This window comes from Desarmillaria tabescens, assembly GCF_030435595.1.
Source record: "Desarmillaria tabescens strain CCBAS 213 chromosome Unknown EV420scaffold_9, whole genome shotgun sequence".
Taxonomy (NCBI): Eukaryota; Fungi; Basidiomycota; class Agaricomycetes; order Agaricales; family Physalacriaceae; genus Desarmillaria; species Desarmillaria tabescens.
In genome coordinates, this window is record NW_026848308.1 from 664,606 (window position 1) to 679,432 (window position 14,827).

At 46.5% G+C, this 14,827-nt stretch overlaps 6 protein-coding genes across 6 annotated transcripts; all 6 read right to left on the minus strand.

The window, feature by feature from the left end:
* Positions 1-283: 283 nt before the first annotated feature.
* Positions 284-2,323, minus strand: EV420DRAFT_1628054 (uncharacterized protein). Its single transcript, XM_060476054.1, has 6 exons — positions 2,175-2,323; positions 2,076-2,123; positions 1,809-2,022; positions 1,510-1,757; positions 1,236-1,478; positions 284-1,185 (listed from the first exon to the last, which is right to left on the minus strand). Exons 1-6 carry the CDS (start codon positions 2,271-2,273, stop codon positions 304-306), a joined length of 1,734 nt encoding a protein of 577 aa, XP_060334027.1. The 5' UTR covers positions 2,274-2,323; the 3' UTR covers positions 284-303.
* A 106-nt stretch (positions 2,324-2,429) lies between these two features.
* EV420DRAFT_1761644 (isoprenoid synthase domain-containing protein) lies at positions 2,430-3,718 on the minus strand. The gene is made up of 3 exons (XM_060480672.1): positions 3,398-3,718; positions 3,171-3,338; positions 2,430-3,119 (listed from the first exon to the last, which is right to left on the minus strand). The coding sequence occupies exons 1-3, from the start codon at positions 3,668-3,670 to the stop codon at positions 2,715-2,717; spliced, it is 846 nt and encodes a 281-aa protein (XP_060334028.1). The 5' UTR covers positions 3,671-3,718; the 3' UTR covers positions 2,430-2,714.
* Positions 3,719-5,592: 1,874 nt separating this feature from the next.
* On the minus strand, positions 5,593-7,489 carry EV420DRAFT_1524625 (polysaccharide lyase family 3 protein). Its single transcript, XM_060472348.1, has 17 exons — positions 7,073-7,489; positions 7,003-7,019; positions 6,934-6,948; positions 6,812-6,880; positions 6,746-6,757; positions 6,672-6,694; positions 6,606-6,621; positions 6,533-6,549; positions 6,378-6,476; positions 6,306-6,327; positions 6,245-6,255; positions 6,174-6,194; positions 6,066-6,120; positions 5,981-6,015; positions 5,893-5,921; positions 5,796-5,840; positions 5,593-5,743 (listed from the first exon to the last, which is right to left on the minus strand). The coding sequence occupies exons 1-17, from the start codon at positions 7,255-7,257 to the stop codon at positions 5,707-5,709; spliced, it is 708 nt and encodes a 235-aa protein (XP_060334029.1). The 5' UTR covers positions 7,258-7,489; the 3' UTR covers positions 5,593-5,706.
* A 1,006-nt stretch (positions 7,490-8,495) lies between these two features.
* EV420DRAFT_1524628 (uncharacterized protein) lies at positions 8,496-9,265 on the minus strand. The gene is made up of 2 exons (XM_060472349.1): positions 8,841-9,265; positions 8,496-8,785 (listed from the first exon to the last, which is right to left on the minus strand). The coding sequence occupies exons 1-2, from the start codon at positions 9,112-9,114 to the stop codon at positions 8,775-8,777; spliced, it is 285 nt and encodes a 94-aa protein (XP_060334030.1). The 5' UTR covers positions 9,115-9,265; the 3' UTR covers positions 8,496-8,774.
* A 1,041-nt stretch (positions 9,266-10,306) lies between these two features.
* On the minus strand, positions 10,307-10,972 carry EV420DRAFT_1186010 (uncharacterized protein). Its single transcript, XM_060466262.1, has 2 exons — positions 10,465-10,972; positions 10,307-10,412 (listed from the first exon to the last, which is right to left on the minus strand). The coding sequence occupies exon 1, from the start codon at positions 10,966-10,968 to the stop codon at positions 10,489-10,491; it is 480 nt and encodes a 159-aa protein (XP_060334031.1). The 5' UTR covers positions 10,969-10,972; the 3' UTR covers positions 10,307-10,412; positions 10,465-10,488.
* A 1,104-nt stretch (positions 10,973-12,076) lies between these two features.
* On the minus strand, positions 12,077-13,668 carry EV420DRAFT_1734751 (lipase; the record flags this gene model as incomplete). Its single annotated transcript, XM_060479990.1, has 9 exons — positions 12,077-12,360; positions 12,410-12,487; positions 12,538-12,612; positions 12,664-12,689; positions 12,746-12,810; positions 12,863-13,037; positions 13,094-13,207; positions 13,268-13,346; positions 13,461-13,668. The coding sequence occupies 9 exons, from the start codon at positions 13,666-13,668 to the stop codon at positions 12,329-12,331; spliced, it is 852 nt and encodes a 283-aa protein (XP_060334032.1). The 3' UTR covers positions 12,077-12,328.
* Positions 13,669-14,827: the final 1,159 nt, after the last annotated feature.

Here is a 14,827-nt window from a genome sequence, read left to right on the forward strand (position 1 = left end):
GATGCGGAAGACATCCAACACTTCTGAATAGGGCTGTGTATCGTAACCGTCAGACAAGTCTGCTGAATACCGGCTGTAAAGATACTTTACTCATGGCACGGACACGTATCTGTGACATCTTCGGCTCTCGTTTCTGGAGTGTTCTCGCGGCAAATTCCAGAGAGTGAATTAGACGCGTCGATGAAGAGAGTGATCGCCCTTGAACGTGCAAGGAACCTCTCGAGAGCGAATGATCAGTCTCGTTTCAACTTGTAAAAGTGAATAAAGCAGGAAAAAAACATTTGTCCAATTTGCACATCTCAGCTACCCATCATGATTATACAGTTTGTCAATCATAGAGATATCATGAACCTTATACACCTTCTCCATTGCCCCCACCCCCGGCGCCCATTGTATTTTTTCAGACAGCTGCATCGGGTACTCTGCCTCACCTTCCTTACCAGCCCAATCAAAATCAATCAACTTGACTTTATCATCTCGTGTGACCATGATATTCTGGCGCCGCAAGTCACCGAATACAAACCCGTGTTCATGCAGTTTGTGTACAGCCTCGCGTATCGAGGCGACAAATGATTCCGGTGCTTTTCGACCTTGGTATCGAACAAACGCGTTGGTACCTTCCACCTCTTCCATCACCACCATGCGGAGACTACCGTATGAAGGTGCGCCGGCGGACGAATCAAGAGGGCCATGATAGAGGAGCTTCGGGGCCAAATCGGCATCAGCGAGAAGTTGATGTGCTTCACCCCCATACTGCTCCACGAACTTGACAACAATGTGAGTGGGGGAAGGGTCTGCTGTTTCTGCGAGAAACGTGACACAAAGGGTATCTTGTGGATCTATCGGGCGGAGATATCGAAACGAGGTAGTCGAGTTGTTCAAGGTATAGCTGTTGACATGAGGGAAGTAGTGAGGGTGTTCCATCGAGGATACAGGTATAGAAGGTATGGCCAGTGTATCCCAGTATTTTGCCAACGAGGTAAGACAGTTGCCGAAGACGTGAAAGAGCCGGGCTATTCGTCCATAATGTGGGCTGTTCAGACGAAGGTTGACGACCCTAATGAGATCTGTCAATGGTTCGATGATCAACTTGTCGGTAAAGACGGCGCCGAAGACAGCCATCCAAGGGCCTGCAACTGCGAGGATAAGAGTAGGGCAGCAGGTTGCATTTCTGTAATTAGTGCGCTAGCAAAAGAACGATTATCTTGGACATAACGGATAATATTCAAATTTACATTTTTTTGCGCCCAAAAGTGGCGGACAGACAGACCACACAGAATGGAGGGGTCGGACCCTCCCGTTCCTATCTCATCGTTGATCACGCCCAGTGCAAGGGCCACGTTCTCTCCTTCTACTGCACGCGCAGGTCGATGTACAATGGTACCATCAGGCTCGGTACCATCGATATTGACAAGACGCTCGAGGGAGTGACCGATGGCAGCTGAGAGGTGAAGAACAAGGTTCTTCCTTCCTGGCGCCTGAATAAATAGCCGAGGACGCCTCAACGACCTTCAACGTTGAGCGTAAAACACTTTGAGGCACTGGAAGATCCACATTGGCGAACTCCATCCTGAATTGGGCGAAGACAGGATGGTATAGAGCAATAAGTAGACCTTCAGTATCCCGAGGGTTCTCAGTGTCGTAACGGCCATCAAATATAGGTCTTGGTTTCGTTTGGTGACGTTTGTACTCCGTCGACTTGGCCTGCTGGGAAGGCGTTGGTCCACTGAGAACTTCGGAAAGCGTATCTTGGAAATCTAGCTTAAAGTGAAACAACAGCCTGCAGGCATAGCAGCACCGACACATACTACGAGGTATCAGGACATGGATTTCATCCAGGCTCTTTTCGGACTCTGGTGGCTCAAGAACGACAACGAAATCAAGAAAAGCGTCACCAGCGTCGTTTGTGCTGGTCATAAAAAGCTTGGCTGACATTGGCAAATGGGTTACACAGTTCTCGATAGGGCCAACGAGTGGGTTACGATTATTCTTCCAATCAGAGACGGCCATCGGTTCATTCAACTAACGAAGCAAAGTTGAGCTAGAATTTTGACGGTATAAGAACAAGCACGTACTTTCCAGAGTTGGATGCTATCCTGGTCCCATTTGCCAACCCGCTTGAACTTTGGCGAGTCTGAGACGCACACAAAAACGGTTTCTATTGCATTACTAACATAAAGTATCTTTGGTCTGATCGATAACTGGACGGGAACGATAGGCTGATACTGTTTGGACGTGGCGGGATTATAGATGCCACAGAATAAGGTTTCCATGGCTGAAAGGAAACAAGGGAGGTAAACCTTTGGGATTTGGCGTCCGGCTGATGATCTCAAACATTGAATCTCCGGCCGCCGAGCTCTTGCCGCTAAGAAGTACGCTTACCGGTAATTTACACGTTTCGGGAGGAGCTTTAATTTCGGTCCACCCGCTGCTTGCCGTCTTCCCTATCTCCTTCCTCTCTCACTGTCTGGCTTTCCCCCCGGCTGCCTCGGTGGCACCTGTCTCATTCTCATCCTACTATTGCGTGTTTCTGCTGGGGCTTTACGTCGTTGTAGCTTGCCTGAGCTCAAGGGGTAATCTAGCTTCAAGTTACTTTCCGGCCGCTTGCCATCCATACATACCGCGCTGCCGAGCTGATCTGTGGATAGAGAAAGCGTAGTCCTATGAACACACATACATGGTTTAAGTTAACTGCATAGAGGGAGTGTATAAGACTAGTTTAGCTCGCTAAGTTGATATCTCTCTGTACCCAGATGGTAGGCTAAATATCCTCTCCCAAAATCTTCGAACGCCTTGCGAGCTTCTTCATGCGGCGCCAGCATATACAAACCCCTATCATACGCCTTGATGCACTGCTCTGCTAGATAACGGAGAGTCCTAGTCTTCGGCTCCTCCCGGGCTTTAGCCAGGAGTGATATGAGATTATGTGTCTCGCCGGCGCATTCCTCCTTGTAGAACGATAGAACGTCGTTCCCGAAATTGATGAAATCACGTATGCAGGGAAGAGCTTGGATATACAAGTTGTAGGAAAGCGTTCTAGGGAAAACGAATATGGCGGCGTCTTCACCGAATCCGCTTAATTGGCGAAGATACAAGGCATATTCTTCGACTTGATGCGTCTGGGTAACACCGTAAATGAGCTGAACGGTACAAGTAAAACGAAGGCTTACGGGCTCATTCTTGCTCTCAACTTCCAAAATCAAACTGCTAAGGTATTTGAGGGCGGTGTTGACGACGAGGTCGCCTGTGACCTTGCCAAAGGTTTGGTACGCTTCAGTAAGGAGGTCAGCGAAGTGGTTCAGGATTTCGATTGGTTGTGTCTCTGAGGATGTGAAGCGCTAGTAGTTGGTAAAAGAATCAGTATGCGTCGAAAGCTATGAACTAATATGATATCTACCTTGGTGAATTCATTGATGCCCTTCTGGAAATTGGCATCACGGGGATAGAGATCGTCGAGATACAACATGAACATGTGGAAGAAGGTAGCGTATATCTTGATGCCCATGTCACCAAGGTAGTGGTATGCGGAAACGGTAGAATTGACGCCGAGCATAAAGTAGGGCTTCAGCTCGCCGATAGGATATTCACGGCGCTCGGCCTCTTTGAATGCGAGGGCCTCAAATACGGGATCCGAAACGGATGGCAAGTCTGTAGTGTCAAAATGATCCATGAAAAACTTCAGGATATCACGGGCTTCCTCCTTCCAATGCTTCGAGCTCTGTAAGATTAGGATCAGTCGATGCTGAGCATCTGATGTGGTAGTGACTATTGACGAACACTGCAAGTTAACAATCGAGCTAAGAAAACCGAACGCGTAAGCCAGTGAAGCAATAGCACCTTGACAAAACACGTACTGGTAAGATTGTAAATAACAGACGGACAAAATCAAAGTCTTCGGGACTGTATGAAGAAATTTGCATGAGTGATAGCAGACGAAGCCATGGCAATCTGACTTCTTCCAGATGGTGCTTGTTGAAGGTCGCTATCCTCTACGGTGCAGGTTATATACTGCACTGGGAACCCATTTGGGTATGCCGCATGCGCGCGGGGTTGCTTAAAGATAAAGATGTCGTTGTTATCATTGTTATTGTCCGGAGATCTGTAAGGCGCACATATGATGAAGATAAAAACCGCGAGTCATCCTAAGTTCAGGTGCCGGTATTAGTCGGGAATGACAGATTGCATGGTGGGGGGCAATTCAAAGATAAGCAGAAGTCAATCACGCTAAAGTAGTCTTCAGGACGAAAGACCGGTACTATAGTTATTATTGTGGCTCCACTAAGAAAAATCATCCCGCAGTATACATATTGATCACTTACTAACCAAAGCTTTCAGTTTTCACGGTAGTACTCCTTCCCCACACGCTCGATTGATCCACTCTCTTAAAGGACTTAGGAGCCTTGATATTCTTTGTAGTCTTTAATACCATCAAGTGTTTCAGGATCAGGCGATGCATGAAAATTTTGCGGATTCGGGAAGAACTTGTCCCGAACACGGGTCTGTGAGATATGCGAGCTTCTCATGGCGAAGACAGTTAATCGCCGTTGGATTCTCGTATCGATTTACTTACGTGTTGGCTTATTTCCGAGGGGATTTTGTAGTATATAAGGCTAGATATTTCGTAGTTAGTCCCCATGTCGTGTATGCCACAGATGTAAACCCATTTTGCCACTCACTTCGTTTGAGAACGGCCCCGCGATTCTAACAGGGTCCGTCGCAGAGGCGTTGAGAGTGGAAGCAAGATCTGATATATCGTTCACAGCTGGGTGACGGCTATTTTTCACGAGTCAAAATGACATCAAAACGCACTTTTGGGATTTTGCATCGGTCAAAATCCTTCAGTATTTCCTTATTAGGGGGGGTGCCAAGGATTTTGATTCTATTTTGACCCGCGCAAAATAGTCGCCACCCAGCTGTGGTTTTGAAGGTTTTGTTTGTACCCGGGGAAAGCCGGTTCCGAGTCTTCTCTTTTCAGTGGCAGTGCATGGTATCATCTTCGCATTCTTGCGAGGTACACGTCATACTCATTGCGAGTCCTGTTCCCCGGTTCTTTCCACAGAATAAGGAGAAGTTAAATGGCGATTGGCGAACCCGCGGCGGTAGCTCTGTGATGGCTGCTGGGACATCTTTTAATCCGGGACGTCTCCCTATCGGACAGTCAGTATGGTACGAAGTGAAAGATTCTATTCTCTTCTTCGAGACGTGATGTATACATACCATGAACTCAGCGAAATAGATACAGTCCACCATGTCTTCGTAAAAAAGGGAAGAACCGCAGACCCGGCAACTGCCGCTGTATCTTCGTTAAGGAACTAGTAAATGAAATTGAAACCTTTGTATTCCTTCACTTCTTAAAGTTGCGACTCCCGCATCCAATTTATTGCCCCGAATGTACAAACCTGGTCCGTTAGCGGTGTTATGTCGAGGTACGGTACAATTTTGGACTCTCCCTATTTGTGGAACGGAAAGGTCAAAGCTAATGAAAAGTTTCCAAACCAAGATCTTAATATCCGACTCGAAATGTGCGCAAACTTATTTCTGACAGAATGAAGACAAGCAAATACGTTTCATTGAAAGAATGGATAACGTAGCCTACGAATCATGCCATTAGGCCTCCCAGAAGCAACCAAATGATGTAAGTGAAGTCTTACGGAGCTTGGACCAAGAAAGTCATGAAACATTCGATGGATAGAGTTAGGCAGGGACTTAGCCACTGCAGTAGCCGACAACATCGGGTTCGCAGCTGTATGATATTATGAATAGAGAATTACTAGAAGGAGAAAGACGACGCTTACCCTCCAGCACACCCGTCGTAAAGCGTACAAGGGTGCTTTGTGTCACTGTGGTTATCATGAGTTAGGAAGGAAGGACATATAAATGGGTACAACGCACTAGCAGGAGTCAACGATGGTAGCCGTATCCTGGTATTTAAGAACAGTAAGCATCAGATCATGAAAATGACAGAGAAATATGGACGTACGCCGTAGTTGGAGTTGATTCCAGCGAGAGTTCCGCCTATTAACCGTGAGTAAAAAAAATAGCATATCAGTGTAATTGACTCTTACCGTCCTCGGCGTAAACACCGGAGATATACACGTTACGTTTGCACTGACTCTTGCACTTCAACAAGATGTGAGCAAAAAGCAATAGCAAGAAATTAGCGTGAAACATACGTTGCCGCAAGATCGGTACAACTAATCAAGGTATCAGTGAAGAAGTAATGAAAAACGAGACAATCAATCACCTTTCCGTAGTCTAAAGCGGACGTGAGGAAGTAAAGCTTAATGCCGGAAAGAGGCACTTACCACTGACGAAAAAGTTGATGATCTTTAAGGAAACGGTAAGCTCAAGAACTAGGAAGAAAATGACGATCGTACATTAACGGTACCGCAACCATTGTGTTGAATAACCTTGTCGTCGGCGTGGTACGCACCACCACCGATGATGTTAGTATAGTCACCGGCCTCGTCATTTTTCTATAGAGGATAGAATGTGTTACTAGATGGCCTCTATCGAAGTTAGGTATACGTACGATGGTGATAGCATCCTCTAAAGGAGCGACGTGAATTATCAGTGACTTCTGGTGCTCAATAATATACACATACCGCAGACGTCCTCGAACTACATGACGACATTAACAGAAGCCCTTGGAACTCAGGATGGTAACTCACCCAAACGAATTTCAAGGTACAGTCTAGAGCAGCTTAGACCAACCCGAGAATATATATACCAGGGAAAAACGCACATCCAGTACAGTCTGGTGCAAGAAGCCATTGAGAGAGCGCCTGGAAGGAAACCAAAAATGACTCACGAACACCTTCGGCCTGGTTAGCGCCAATTATGACGTTCTGTAAGGTGGCACCCTCGTGAAGGTAGAAAACTCTTATAGGCATCAGTATAGTGCTATTTGAAATCATAAAAAAGCAAATATACCTGCATCTGTGTAATCTGTGATGGGCACTAGTTCAGCAGCTAATCATAAGCCTGAGACGATGCGTATACCTCCTTCGGATTGGCCGCTATGATAGCCAATGTTCAATGACAATCTTTATATGGAAGTAAAAATGCGTACTTGCAAGCACCGCTTCCACGGTCGTACTTCTTCCAGCCACCATCGAAGACCTCGCCTGCAGCGACCTTGATGACAGCTTTACTGGACACTGTACCGGTGGCGGTCGGGAGACCACCAGTATACGCATCACAAGCCATGGAAAGGCCCGCTAGAGAGGCGACAGACAAAGCAAGCAGTAGTTGCATGTTGAAGTAGAATTCAGAGACGCTGGGGTCGACCTAGCCAAAGTACAGACTTTATATAGCCCTCGGATACTTATGTGCGTTCTCTTGTCAATGAATTGTCGGGGAAAATCCGGACGCAAGGACAGTCGGCAAGGGCAGACATGCCCGTTACCAGGACCTCTACACGGTAAAAATTTCGGCAGCTTATCTTGTCAAAAGCTTTCTACAGTGCGGAAAACTCGCCGATAGGCCATATGCCCGTGCACGGTTACATTCTAAGAACTATGAAGCATTAGGACTCGTAGCAAGCCAGTCGTTCGCCAGTCTAAAAGACTTGGTCGGTATGTGGAGCCCGTGTCGGTTAGTGCATTTCTTGAGTGAATTATAGATGACAGTCAGAGTAATTTGACGCTGAAATGCATCCGTTGTTTGGAAGGTGACCGACAATGTTGCACCAGCGTCCACGAAGCGGTGCAAAAGAAAGAGGTCCAAACGTAATCCCGATTAGGCTAATCTTGGACTCGGAAATGATCGATCAGGTTACGCCAGGTCTGATGATCTCCTTCATCTAGTCTGTTCCACGTGGCCTTGCTTGTCGCAACCAACTAAGCCCAAGTCCAGACGCTTGTCTTGGCTATATTTCAAGGCAAAATTGGAGAATTTTTTCAAACGGAAGTCACACATTACTCAATCTTTCTTCCGTGGTTCAGCCGTTATCTTCTGGATACTCCGATGCCGACTTCGAGTTTCATTCACTTATTCAGGTCGCTTTGATCTGCTCATGCCCTCGCTTCGCTGTGTTCGATTTGAAGTCTGTGCAGGTACTAGTACATCGGCATTTGCTTGAAGCTTCGTGCTATTGTCTCAGCCTTCCATATATGCTTCAACGGCCGACCGATGGTCTGTGATTCGAGATGCAATCTTTATGTTCTCGGGTTGCTATGGACGAGTAAAGATTAATCTGAAGCTGTAGATGGATTTCGTTAGCATAGGACTCCCGCATTTCTCGTGTCGGACCAGTGACCAGTCCCTGATGCACCTCACAAATTGTCCACATGCAAACCGTCACACAGTAGAGATCTGACGCTTTGCGATGCAGACTAGCACCCGGTATATCACCATGTATATCTTAAAACTTGATGCCCAGTGCCGACGGAAGCGGAGCTCGAGCCTGAGCGGATAATATTCATGAAAGGTGGATGATTGATATCGAAGAGTTAAGGATCGGCTGCCACCAATGTACACCCGCTTAGAAATGAAGTGACACTGTCTCAAGCGATGCCGAAAGTATAGAGAGTTTATGATGCGCCAGAGGAATGGCATACTCTTTTTCAAGTTGACTCTTGAGCTCTGAATACACCGAGCGTTATTGTTTCCAAAACTATAGCTACAATGGCGACGAGGGTACCCTTCTCTAATGAGAATAGTCGCGTATACCTGTTAAGGATTTTAACAATCAGTATCACGTTATTATTGAGAGAAGTTGTATAGAATTTCGTCTAATCATAGTGCCACGGACGAGTTTCATGCTGGCACAGTCAACCTCCATCTAAAAGGTTCCCTTAATTCAGTTGAATAATACCGACAGAAGTATGACCACTCGCTAGTATTCATCAGATGTAAACCATCCTGCAATTGGGTCTCGTCATACACCTTCTTGGCATGTTTTCTCTCCCAGAAGCATGCATACCCCATGAAGAAGATGATATTTGCTTCGATGACTGTCAACATCAGCTCTGCGATGTATCCGAACCCCTGCACCCCCGACAGCCAATGCCAGCCAGTGTATCCTAAGACGACAAAAAACGTGAATGTGATGGCGGCCAGCCATATCATCCAGAGGAGGAACAGGGTTATGATGTACCATAAAGTAGTCATCACCGGAAATTGCTTCGACGAAAGCTGGTATTTGCTGTCGAGTAAAAGGACGGTGTAGTGATGAGTATATGTGAGAACGGAGGCACTTTGGCAAATCCAAAGAGTATTTGCAACATAATCGGGAAGGGTCACGTTCAAGAGAACAATGAGGGAGTTCAGGAGAAGGGATATGGGAACGATTGTTGTGAGTGTTGTACGATATCCTGGGGTGGATAATATCTCAGTCTGCGGTTTTTCTGCCATAGCTGTCAAGGCACGACCTGCGCCAACCCGTTTTATACCATTGAAGGGGCTTTCACTCCGGTGTGAGAACGCTAAAGACCCGTATTTTAAAATATAAGTACCACTGCGACCGTCCGGCCGGGCCGGGGTAGCAGACTTAAGCTCAACTCAAGCTCAAAGCTTAGAACCCGAGACTTGAGCAAGCCCCATTGTTTGGCCGGACTTTTCTGGACCAAGCTAGGCCGGGCTAGGTCGAGTGCTAAGTGTAGCAGGTGGGAATATATATCCCCTCATGTCGTCGTGATACAAGCCTAAAGTAACCGGAGATAACGCCCAGGCTGTTGTATACCTTGAATTATGGGCTATTTTTCAATCATCTAAATAGCGCTGAAAACAGCTATTAGATCTAACAAACAGATACACCTCATCACCTAGTAGTACTCACTACAACCAGGACAGCAACTAGGTAGTGTTTGATATTCAAGATTCCCTGCGCTCCGGTCCCGGTACCTGTTCTAATCCGAGACTTCACAGAGCGATGGACTGTTGTAGCAGAAGAATAAAAATATGAATGTAGCTCATCGAAATGGTCACTAGCGTAAAGGACGGAGGAGCGTGGTTTTATTCTTCCAGATACTCTGAATCTTCGATGCCAACTTTGAGTTCCGTTACTTATCGCTCCAATATGCTCATGTCTTCGCTTTCCTGCATATCTTTGAACATAACAAGGAAATTTAAGTCTATGACAGTACTGGTACGTCTAAATTGCTTCGTGTTAAGCTTAATGTCCAACTTAGTGGGATGGTTGTCTAAGCGTCAAGTGTTTCAAGCCTACTCCTGATCCCTGACTAGGTAATAGTAGTAGTAGTCGTCGTCGCACTATGAATGTTATTCCTTTCAGGATCATAGCTACAATGGCGAAGAGGGTACACCTCCCTAATAAGAATAGCGTGTATATGCGGTAAGATTCTATTAGAATCAGTATGATAGCCTCATTATTGAGAGAAGTCGTCGTAGAATTTTCGTCTAATCATCATATCACAGGGGAATTTTACTTCGCCATGGTCAACCTCCACCTAAAAATTTACTTCAATTTGGAATAGTGCCGGCGAAATTGTGCTCACTCACCAGCGTTCGTTGGATGGAGACATCTCAAGCCCCTTCATACTCCGGTTGGGCATGCTTTCTCTCCGAAATACATGTACATCCCAAGAAGAAGATGAGCCCCGCTTCCACAAGTGTCGAAAGGAACCCCACGACATATCCGAACGCCTGCACCGCCGGCCGCTGAAAGTATTTCAATCCGAAGAGAAGGTCGAATGTGATGGCGACCAGCCATGACGCCCCGATGAGGAACAGGATTATGATGCACCATAAGGTGGACACCACAGGAGATTTCTTGGGCGTATGCCGGTATTTCCTATCAAGGTAAAGGACCGCGAAGTGATGAATGTATGTCAGGACGGCGGTGCTTGTGTTAAACCAGAGAGCGAGGGGACCATAATTGGGAAGAGCGATGCTCGAGATAACGATGACGGTGTTCAAGAAGAGGGATATGAGAATGGTGTTCGTTACGAGTGTTGTTCGACATCTTGGGACAGAAAAGATCTCAGTCTGGGGTTGTTCTGCCATAGCGATACACGACTCACATCAATCAGTTTTATACCGTTGAAGAGACCTTTAGTCCGGTGTGAAAAGACCGGGGGGCTGTGTTTTCATTGCATTTTTGAACATAGTGCTGTAGAATGCCCGGGCCGAGCAGGCAGGTTTGTGCGGGTTAAAGTCCATAGTCGAGCTTTGAGGAAACCTTACCACAAGGCCAAGATCTTCTGGGCTGGGCTGAAATGAACTAGGCCGGACTTTGGACCTAAATTCCGGCTCTTCACAACTCAAGGAGTGATAGCTGAGAACATATATCCCATAATGTCTTCGTGCCGGAGATAACGTCCAGACTGCTGTACACCCCGATTTATGAGCTGTTTTCAACCATCGGCGTAACACCGAAAGAGATATTCGACTGCCAACGAAGCCGTCGTACCTTATCACCTACTACTTGCTGCAACCAGGTGGAGTTTGAATGTTGATGATTCCCTGCATTCCAGTCTAGGTTTTTTTCGGTTTCTTTCTTCGTTTAGGACTTCCTAGAGTGATGGGTCACTGTAGCAGAAATGTGAATGTAGCTTACGAAACAGAACTTGCATGAAGGACGAACGGTTCGTGGTTTGACATAGTGTAGCATCAGTGCCGTGGGCCACGAACACTGCTGCTGTTATGTGTAGTGCCGGTCTCTGTAAATTTGAATATAGCTCCCGCAGTGATCGGGAGAAGAGCCGGAACTTGGCAAGCAACGAATGTGAAGATGTCTACGGAGTGACAGCAACCGACAGAAGGCGAAAGTACATGAATTCTCGAACCTTAACACTTACTGAGCAGTAAATCGAAAGGAGAGGAAATGCTTATAGATTACATCCGGATTCGAGGAGACAGCGCATATGGCCCCTACTATCGAGAAGAATTAGCCTTGTCATGATATAGTAAAGTGAGTTAGGAGCGAAATTCATCGCGAGCATATGAGTAGTTGTTATGGAGTCTACTTCGAAAAGACCTATGACAGCCAAGAGCACTTCATTGGAGGATAGTCAGGGTGTGACGCATCATTTCAGCAATGTCCTTTAGGATGCAAGGGTCACCATTGAACTTCGTGAGGAAAAGGCTCCACATACAGCTTCCGACGATCAGATTGTTCCGAATAAGGTCACTGAGATACGGGTATCGATTACGAGTCGTGACCCGCTTGCGCGGATCCTCCACCCTGGTCTAGTTTGTGAAGCAAAACGCACATCAAAATACCCGGAATGAGGAAGATGAAAAGGAAATCCTTGTTAGGACTGACAGCCGCGTGAAAGGAGAACATCGGCAATCAAGCAATGAGATCATGGTTTAAATCCGTCTTATATTTAAATAACAATAAGCGCAACCGACATTGTTCGCGTCAACATCCTATCATGACCCCGTCGTAAGGACCTAGAGGACAGATTAAGTTCAAGACGAAGACTACATGCAAAAAACGTACCGTCATGATCACCGGCATTGCCTAACAATATGGTAGGGACTTCGCCGACGACGCACTGATTGCTCTCATTGTCTTGGCCTGTCGCCGAGTCAGCTTTCTGATGCGAATAACTTGTACTTTTTTTTTACCTGGACAGTTTATCCACACGCTGGAGTCATTAATATGCTTCTCTCCGGAACAATGTGCGAAGCCCAAGAATCGTTCTGAGACATTTGAGTCCGCCATTACATTTTTCGAATTTACCAGTCACTTACCAGGAAGAATTGGAACGAAGTCCTTCCTAATGTATCATTAGCTGAGGGCTCCGCGACAGAACGATTGAGCAGAGTAACGCACTTATTGTTAACGTGAGAGACAGGCAGATGCTGATCAACGTAATCCGCAAATTGCGGGTTTCCCACCTGTATATCACCCGTGAAGATGCATGTCACGAACACAAGTAAAAATACCCACTCGAGGCATTCCGTAGCCCTTTACGGATACAGATGCTGACGGAAGCTGCAAGTGAAGAAAAACACCATCGAGTAGGGCGATTGCAGCTCCGAGGGAATGTCCAACGACGGTAATAGTATTCGTCGAATAAGTCGACATGGCTTTCGTCACGGCCGCGAGAACGACTGTCGCCGTGCTAGATATTTTTAGCTCTGAAATCGGAACCGAGTTTTGTTAAAGACAAACACTCACTTGGCGTGAGCCTGCTTGAAACCGCTGTGAACCAGGACACCGGAGCTGACGTTAGGAAAGAGAGTAGCATCGAGCGGGGACAAAAGGAAAACAACGTCGGTGACTACGGGCAACCTGTGGAAGATGCCGTTTTTAGTCTAGAGTGATAAACGCGTATGTGAAAACAATACAGACAGTTTAGCTATATCAGTTCCTTGGTGGCCCACAATGATGGTGTCGATATCGGCGTCGTAACCGACATACCAGTATTGCACTGTGGCGCCGTCACCCCCCCGACGCTACAGGCTGGAATTTAGGATTCGCCTCGCAGTTACCTGGGGAAAGATACTTGACAAGCACATGGAAAGTAATCGTGAAAGCTACTTACTACCGCAAGTCCAGGACAACGTAGTTGACGGGTTGCAATAGGCTGCACCTGCGTAATACGTGTACGGTTTGAATCCCTCAATTTCCAGGGTGTCCATTGTGCTTATTTCGTCTTGACTTTGCCGAGGGGATGCGATTTGCAGTGGAGATGCATCAACGAATGAGCGGAGAACAGCGAGGGTCGACCAGAGCTTGAAGAAGAGGAACATTGTGAGAAGGCTCCTGGAGCATATCAATTGTGAATCCTACATTTTATACTTGCAAGACAAATGGCCACGACAATAGATACTCTGTAAAAAGGATAGTCCACTTTTAGCCAGGGCCCAGGAAGTGTACCATGTGAACAGTGGTGCGCTTCTAACGCCCGGCCACGAAAGTATTGATGCGGGATGCCAAGGCAAATCAAGTAAGAAGCCTCTGTCTGAAAGCTGGAATGCGAACACATGCTCAGGGTATAGCAATGGAATGACTGTTTTTCAGAACTCGCCTGCTTCTTCTGTCACAGTAGAAATCTTTGCAGAAGTCGCGTACGCGATTCTCGGAAGACGGAAAACCCGGAGGTTATGAACCTGACTGATAATATTAAATGGTGTTCATCGGAGTCTGTGTTCAACTCACGTAGCGTGGACAAACAAGAGGCGACAATGCAGCAGCATCAAACGTAGTTTTGAAAGAATGAATAGTGTGCCTCGACGACACCTGTGGCCAAATGATGACTAATAATGCATTTAACGGTATATGCTTCTGCTTTCAAGTTATCCAGTTTCTGTCATTTAGGAATCATTTAATTTGCATTTAATTCAGAGCAGCCTGGGAAGTTAGAGTTTTATTTCTAGACCGAAGAGGCTGACATTCCTATCAACTCACTTGGTTGGTGTAGAGTAGCAAAGAGTGTCCAGCGACTTGATGGACGTTGAAGACAGAGGATAATCGGCTACAAGCGGACCGAAACCGGAGCGGAGCGGAAGAGAACGTGGTCGGAAGTACCCGAAGTAACACATGTCACAGTGACGTGTGATTGTCTCGAAATCTCGGACTCAAATCTCATCGAACTTAAGATAATAGATTTCAATGGATCCTTGGATCGCCCTCTGGTCCCCGGCTTCCACACTTAGATTCTCTGTACAGACACTGCTTAATCTGATCGATTGATATCTATTGCTAAGGCGTGCTAGCCTGACGTTTTGCTTTTGAATTCAGTACGTACTACTGTGCATCGTTTCTCAGAACAAACTGAAAAGAGATTGTCTTCAGTCCAGAGCTCGAGGAAACCATTTTACAATTGCAAATTTACTTCTATCATCGCCCCATCGTCGCGGGACGTCAATATATGGAAACGATCTGTTTTACCTGACCAAATAATCGACT

What these genes read in the sequence shown, in the direction of transcription:
- EV420DRAFT_1628054 (XM_060476054.1), bottom strand. Translation starts at nt 2,273, where the DNA reads ATGGAAACCTTATTCTGTGGCATCTATAATCCCGCCACGTCCAAACAG. An exon ending in ATAGCATCCAACTCTGGAAA is followed by an intron (nt 2,023 to 2,075) that starts GTACGTGCTTGT and finishes TTGCTTCGTTAG; the next exon opens with TTGAATGAACCGATGGCCGT. An exon ending in CCATGTCCTGATACCTCGTA is followed by an intron (nt 1,758 to 1,808) that starts GTATGTGTCGGT and finishes ACTTTAAGCTAG; the next exon opens with ATTTCCAAGATACGCTTTCC.
- EV420DRAFT_1761644 (XM_060480672.1), bottom strand. Translation starts at nt 3,670, where the DNA reads ATGGATCATTTTGACACTACAGACTTGCCATCCGTTTCGGATCCCGTA. An exon ending in GCATCAATGAATTCACCAAG is followed by an intron (nt 3,339 to 3,397) that starts GTAGATATCATA and finishes ACCAACTACTAG; the next exon opens with CGCTTCACATCCTCAGAGAC. An exon ending in TTGAGAGCAAGAATGAGCCC is followed by an intron (nt 3,120 to 3,170) that starts GTAAGCCTTCGT and finishes GGTGTTACCCAG; the next exon opens with ACGCATCAAGTCGAAGAATA.
- EV420DRAFT_1524625 (XM_060472348.1), bottom strand. Translation starts at nt 7,257, where the DNA reads ATGCAACTACTGCTTGCTTTGTCTGTCGCCTCTCTAGCGGGCCTTTCC. An exon ending in CGGTGTTTACGCCGAGGACG is followed by an intron (nt 6,016 to 6,065) that starts GTAAGAGTCAAT and finishes CACGGTTAATAG; the next exon opens with GCGGAACTCTCGCTGGAATC. An exon ending in GAATCAACTCCAACTACGGC is followed by an intron (nt 5,922 to 5,980) that starts GTACGTCCATAT and finishes CTTAAATACCAG; the next exon opens with GATACGGCTACCATCGTTGA.
- EV420DRAFT_1524628 (XM_060472349.1), bottom strand. Translation starts at nt 9,114, where the DNA reads ATGACTACTTTATGGTACATCATAACCCTGTTCCTCCTCTGGATGATA.
- EV420DRAFT_1186010 (XM_060466262.1), bottom strand. Translation starts at nt 10,968, where the DNA reads ATGGCAGAACAACCCCAGACTGAGATCTTTTCTGTCCCAAGATGTCGA.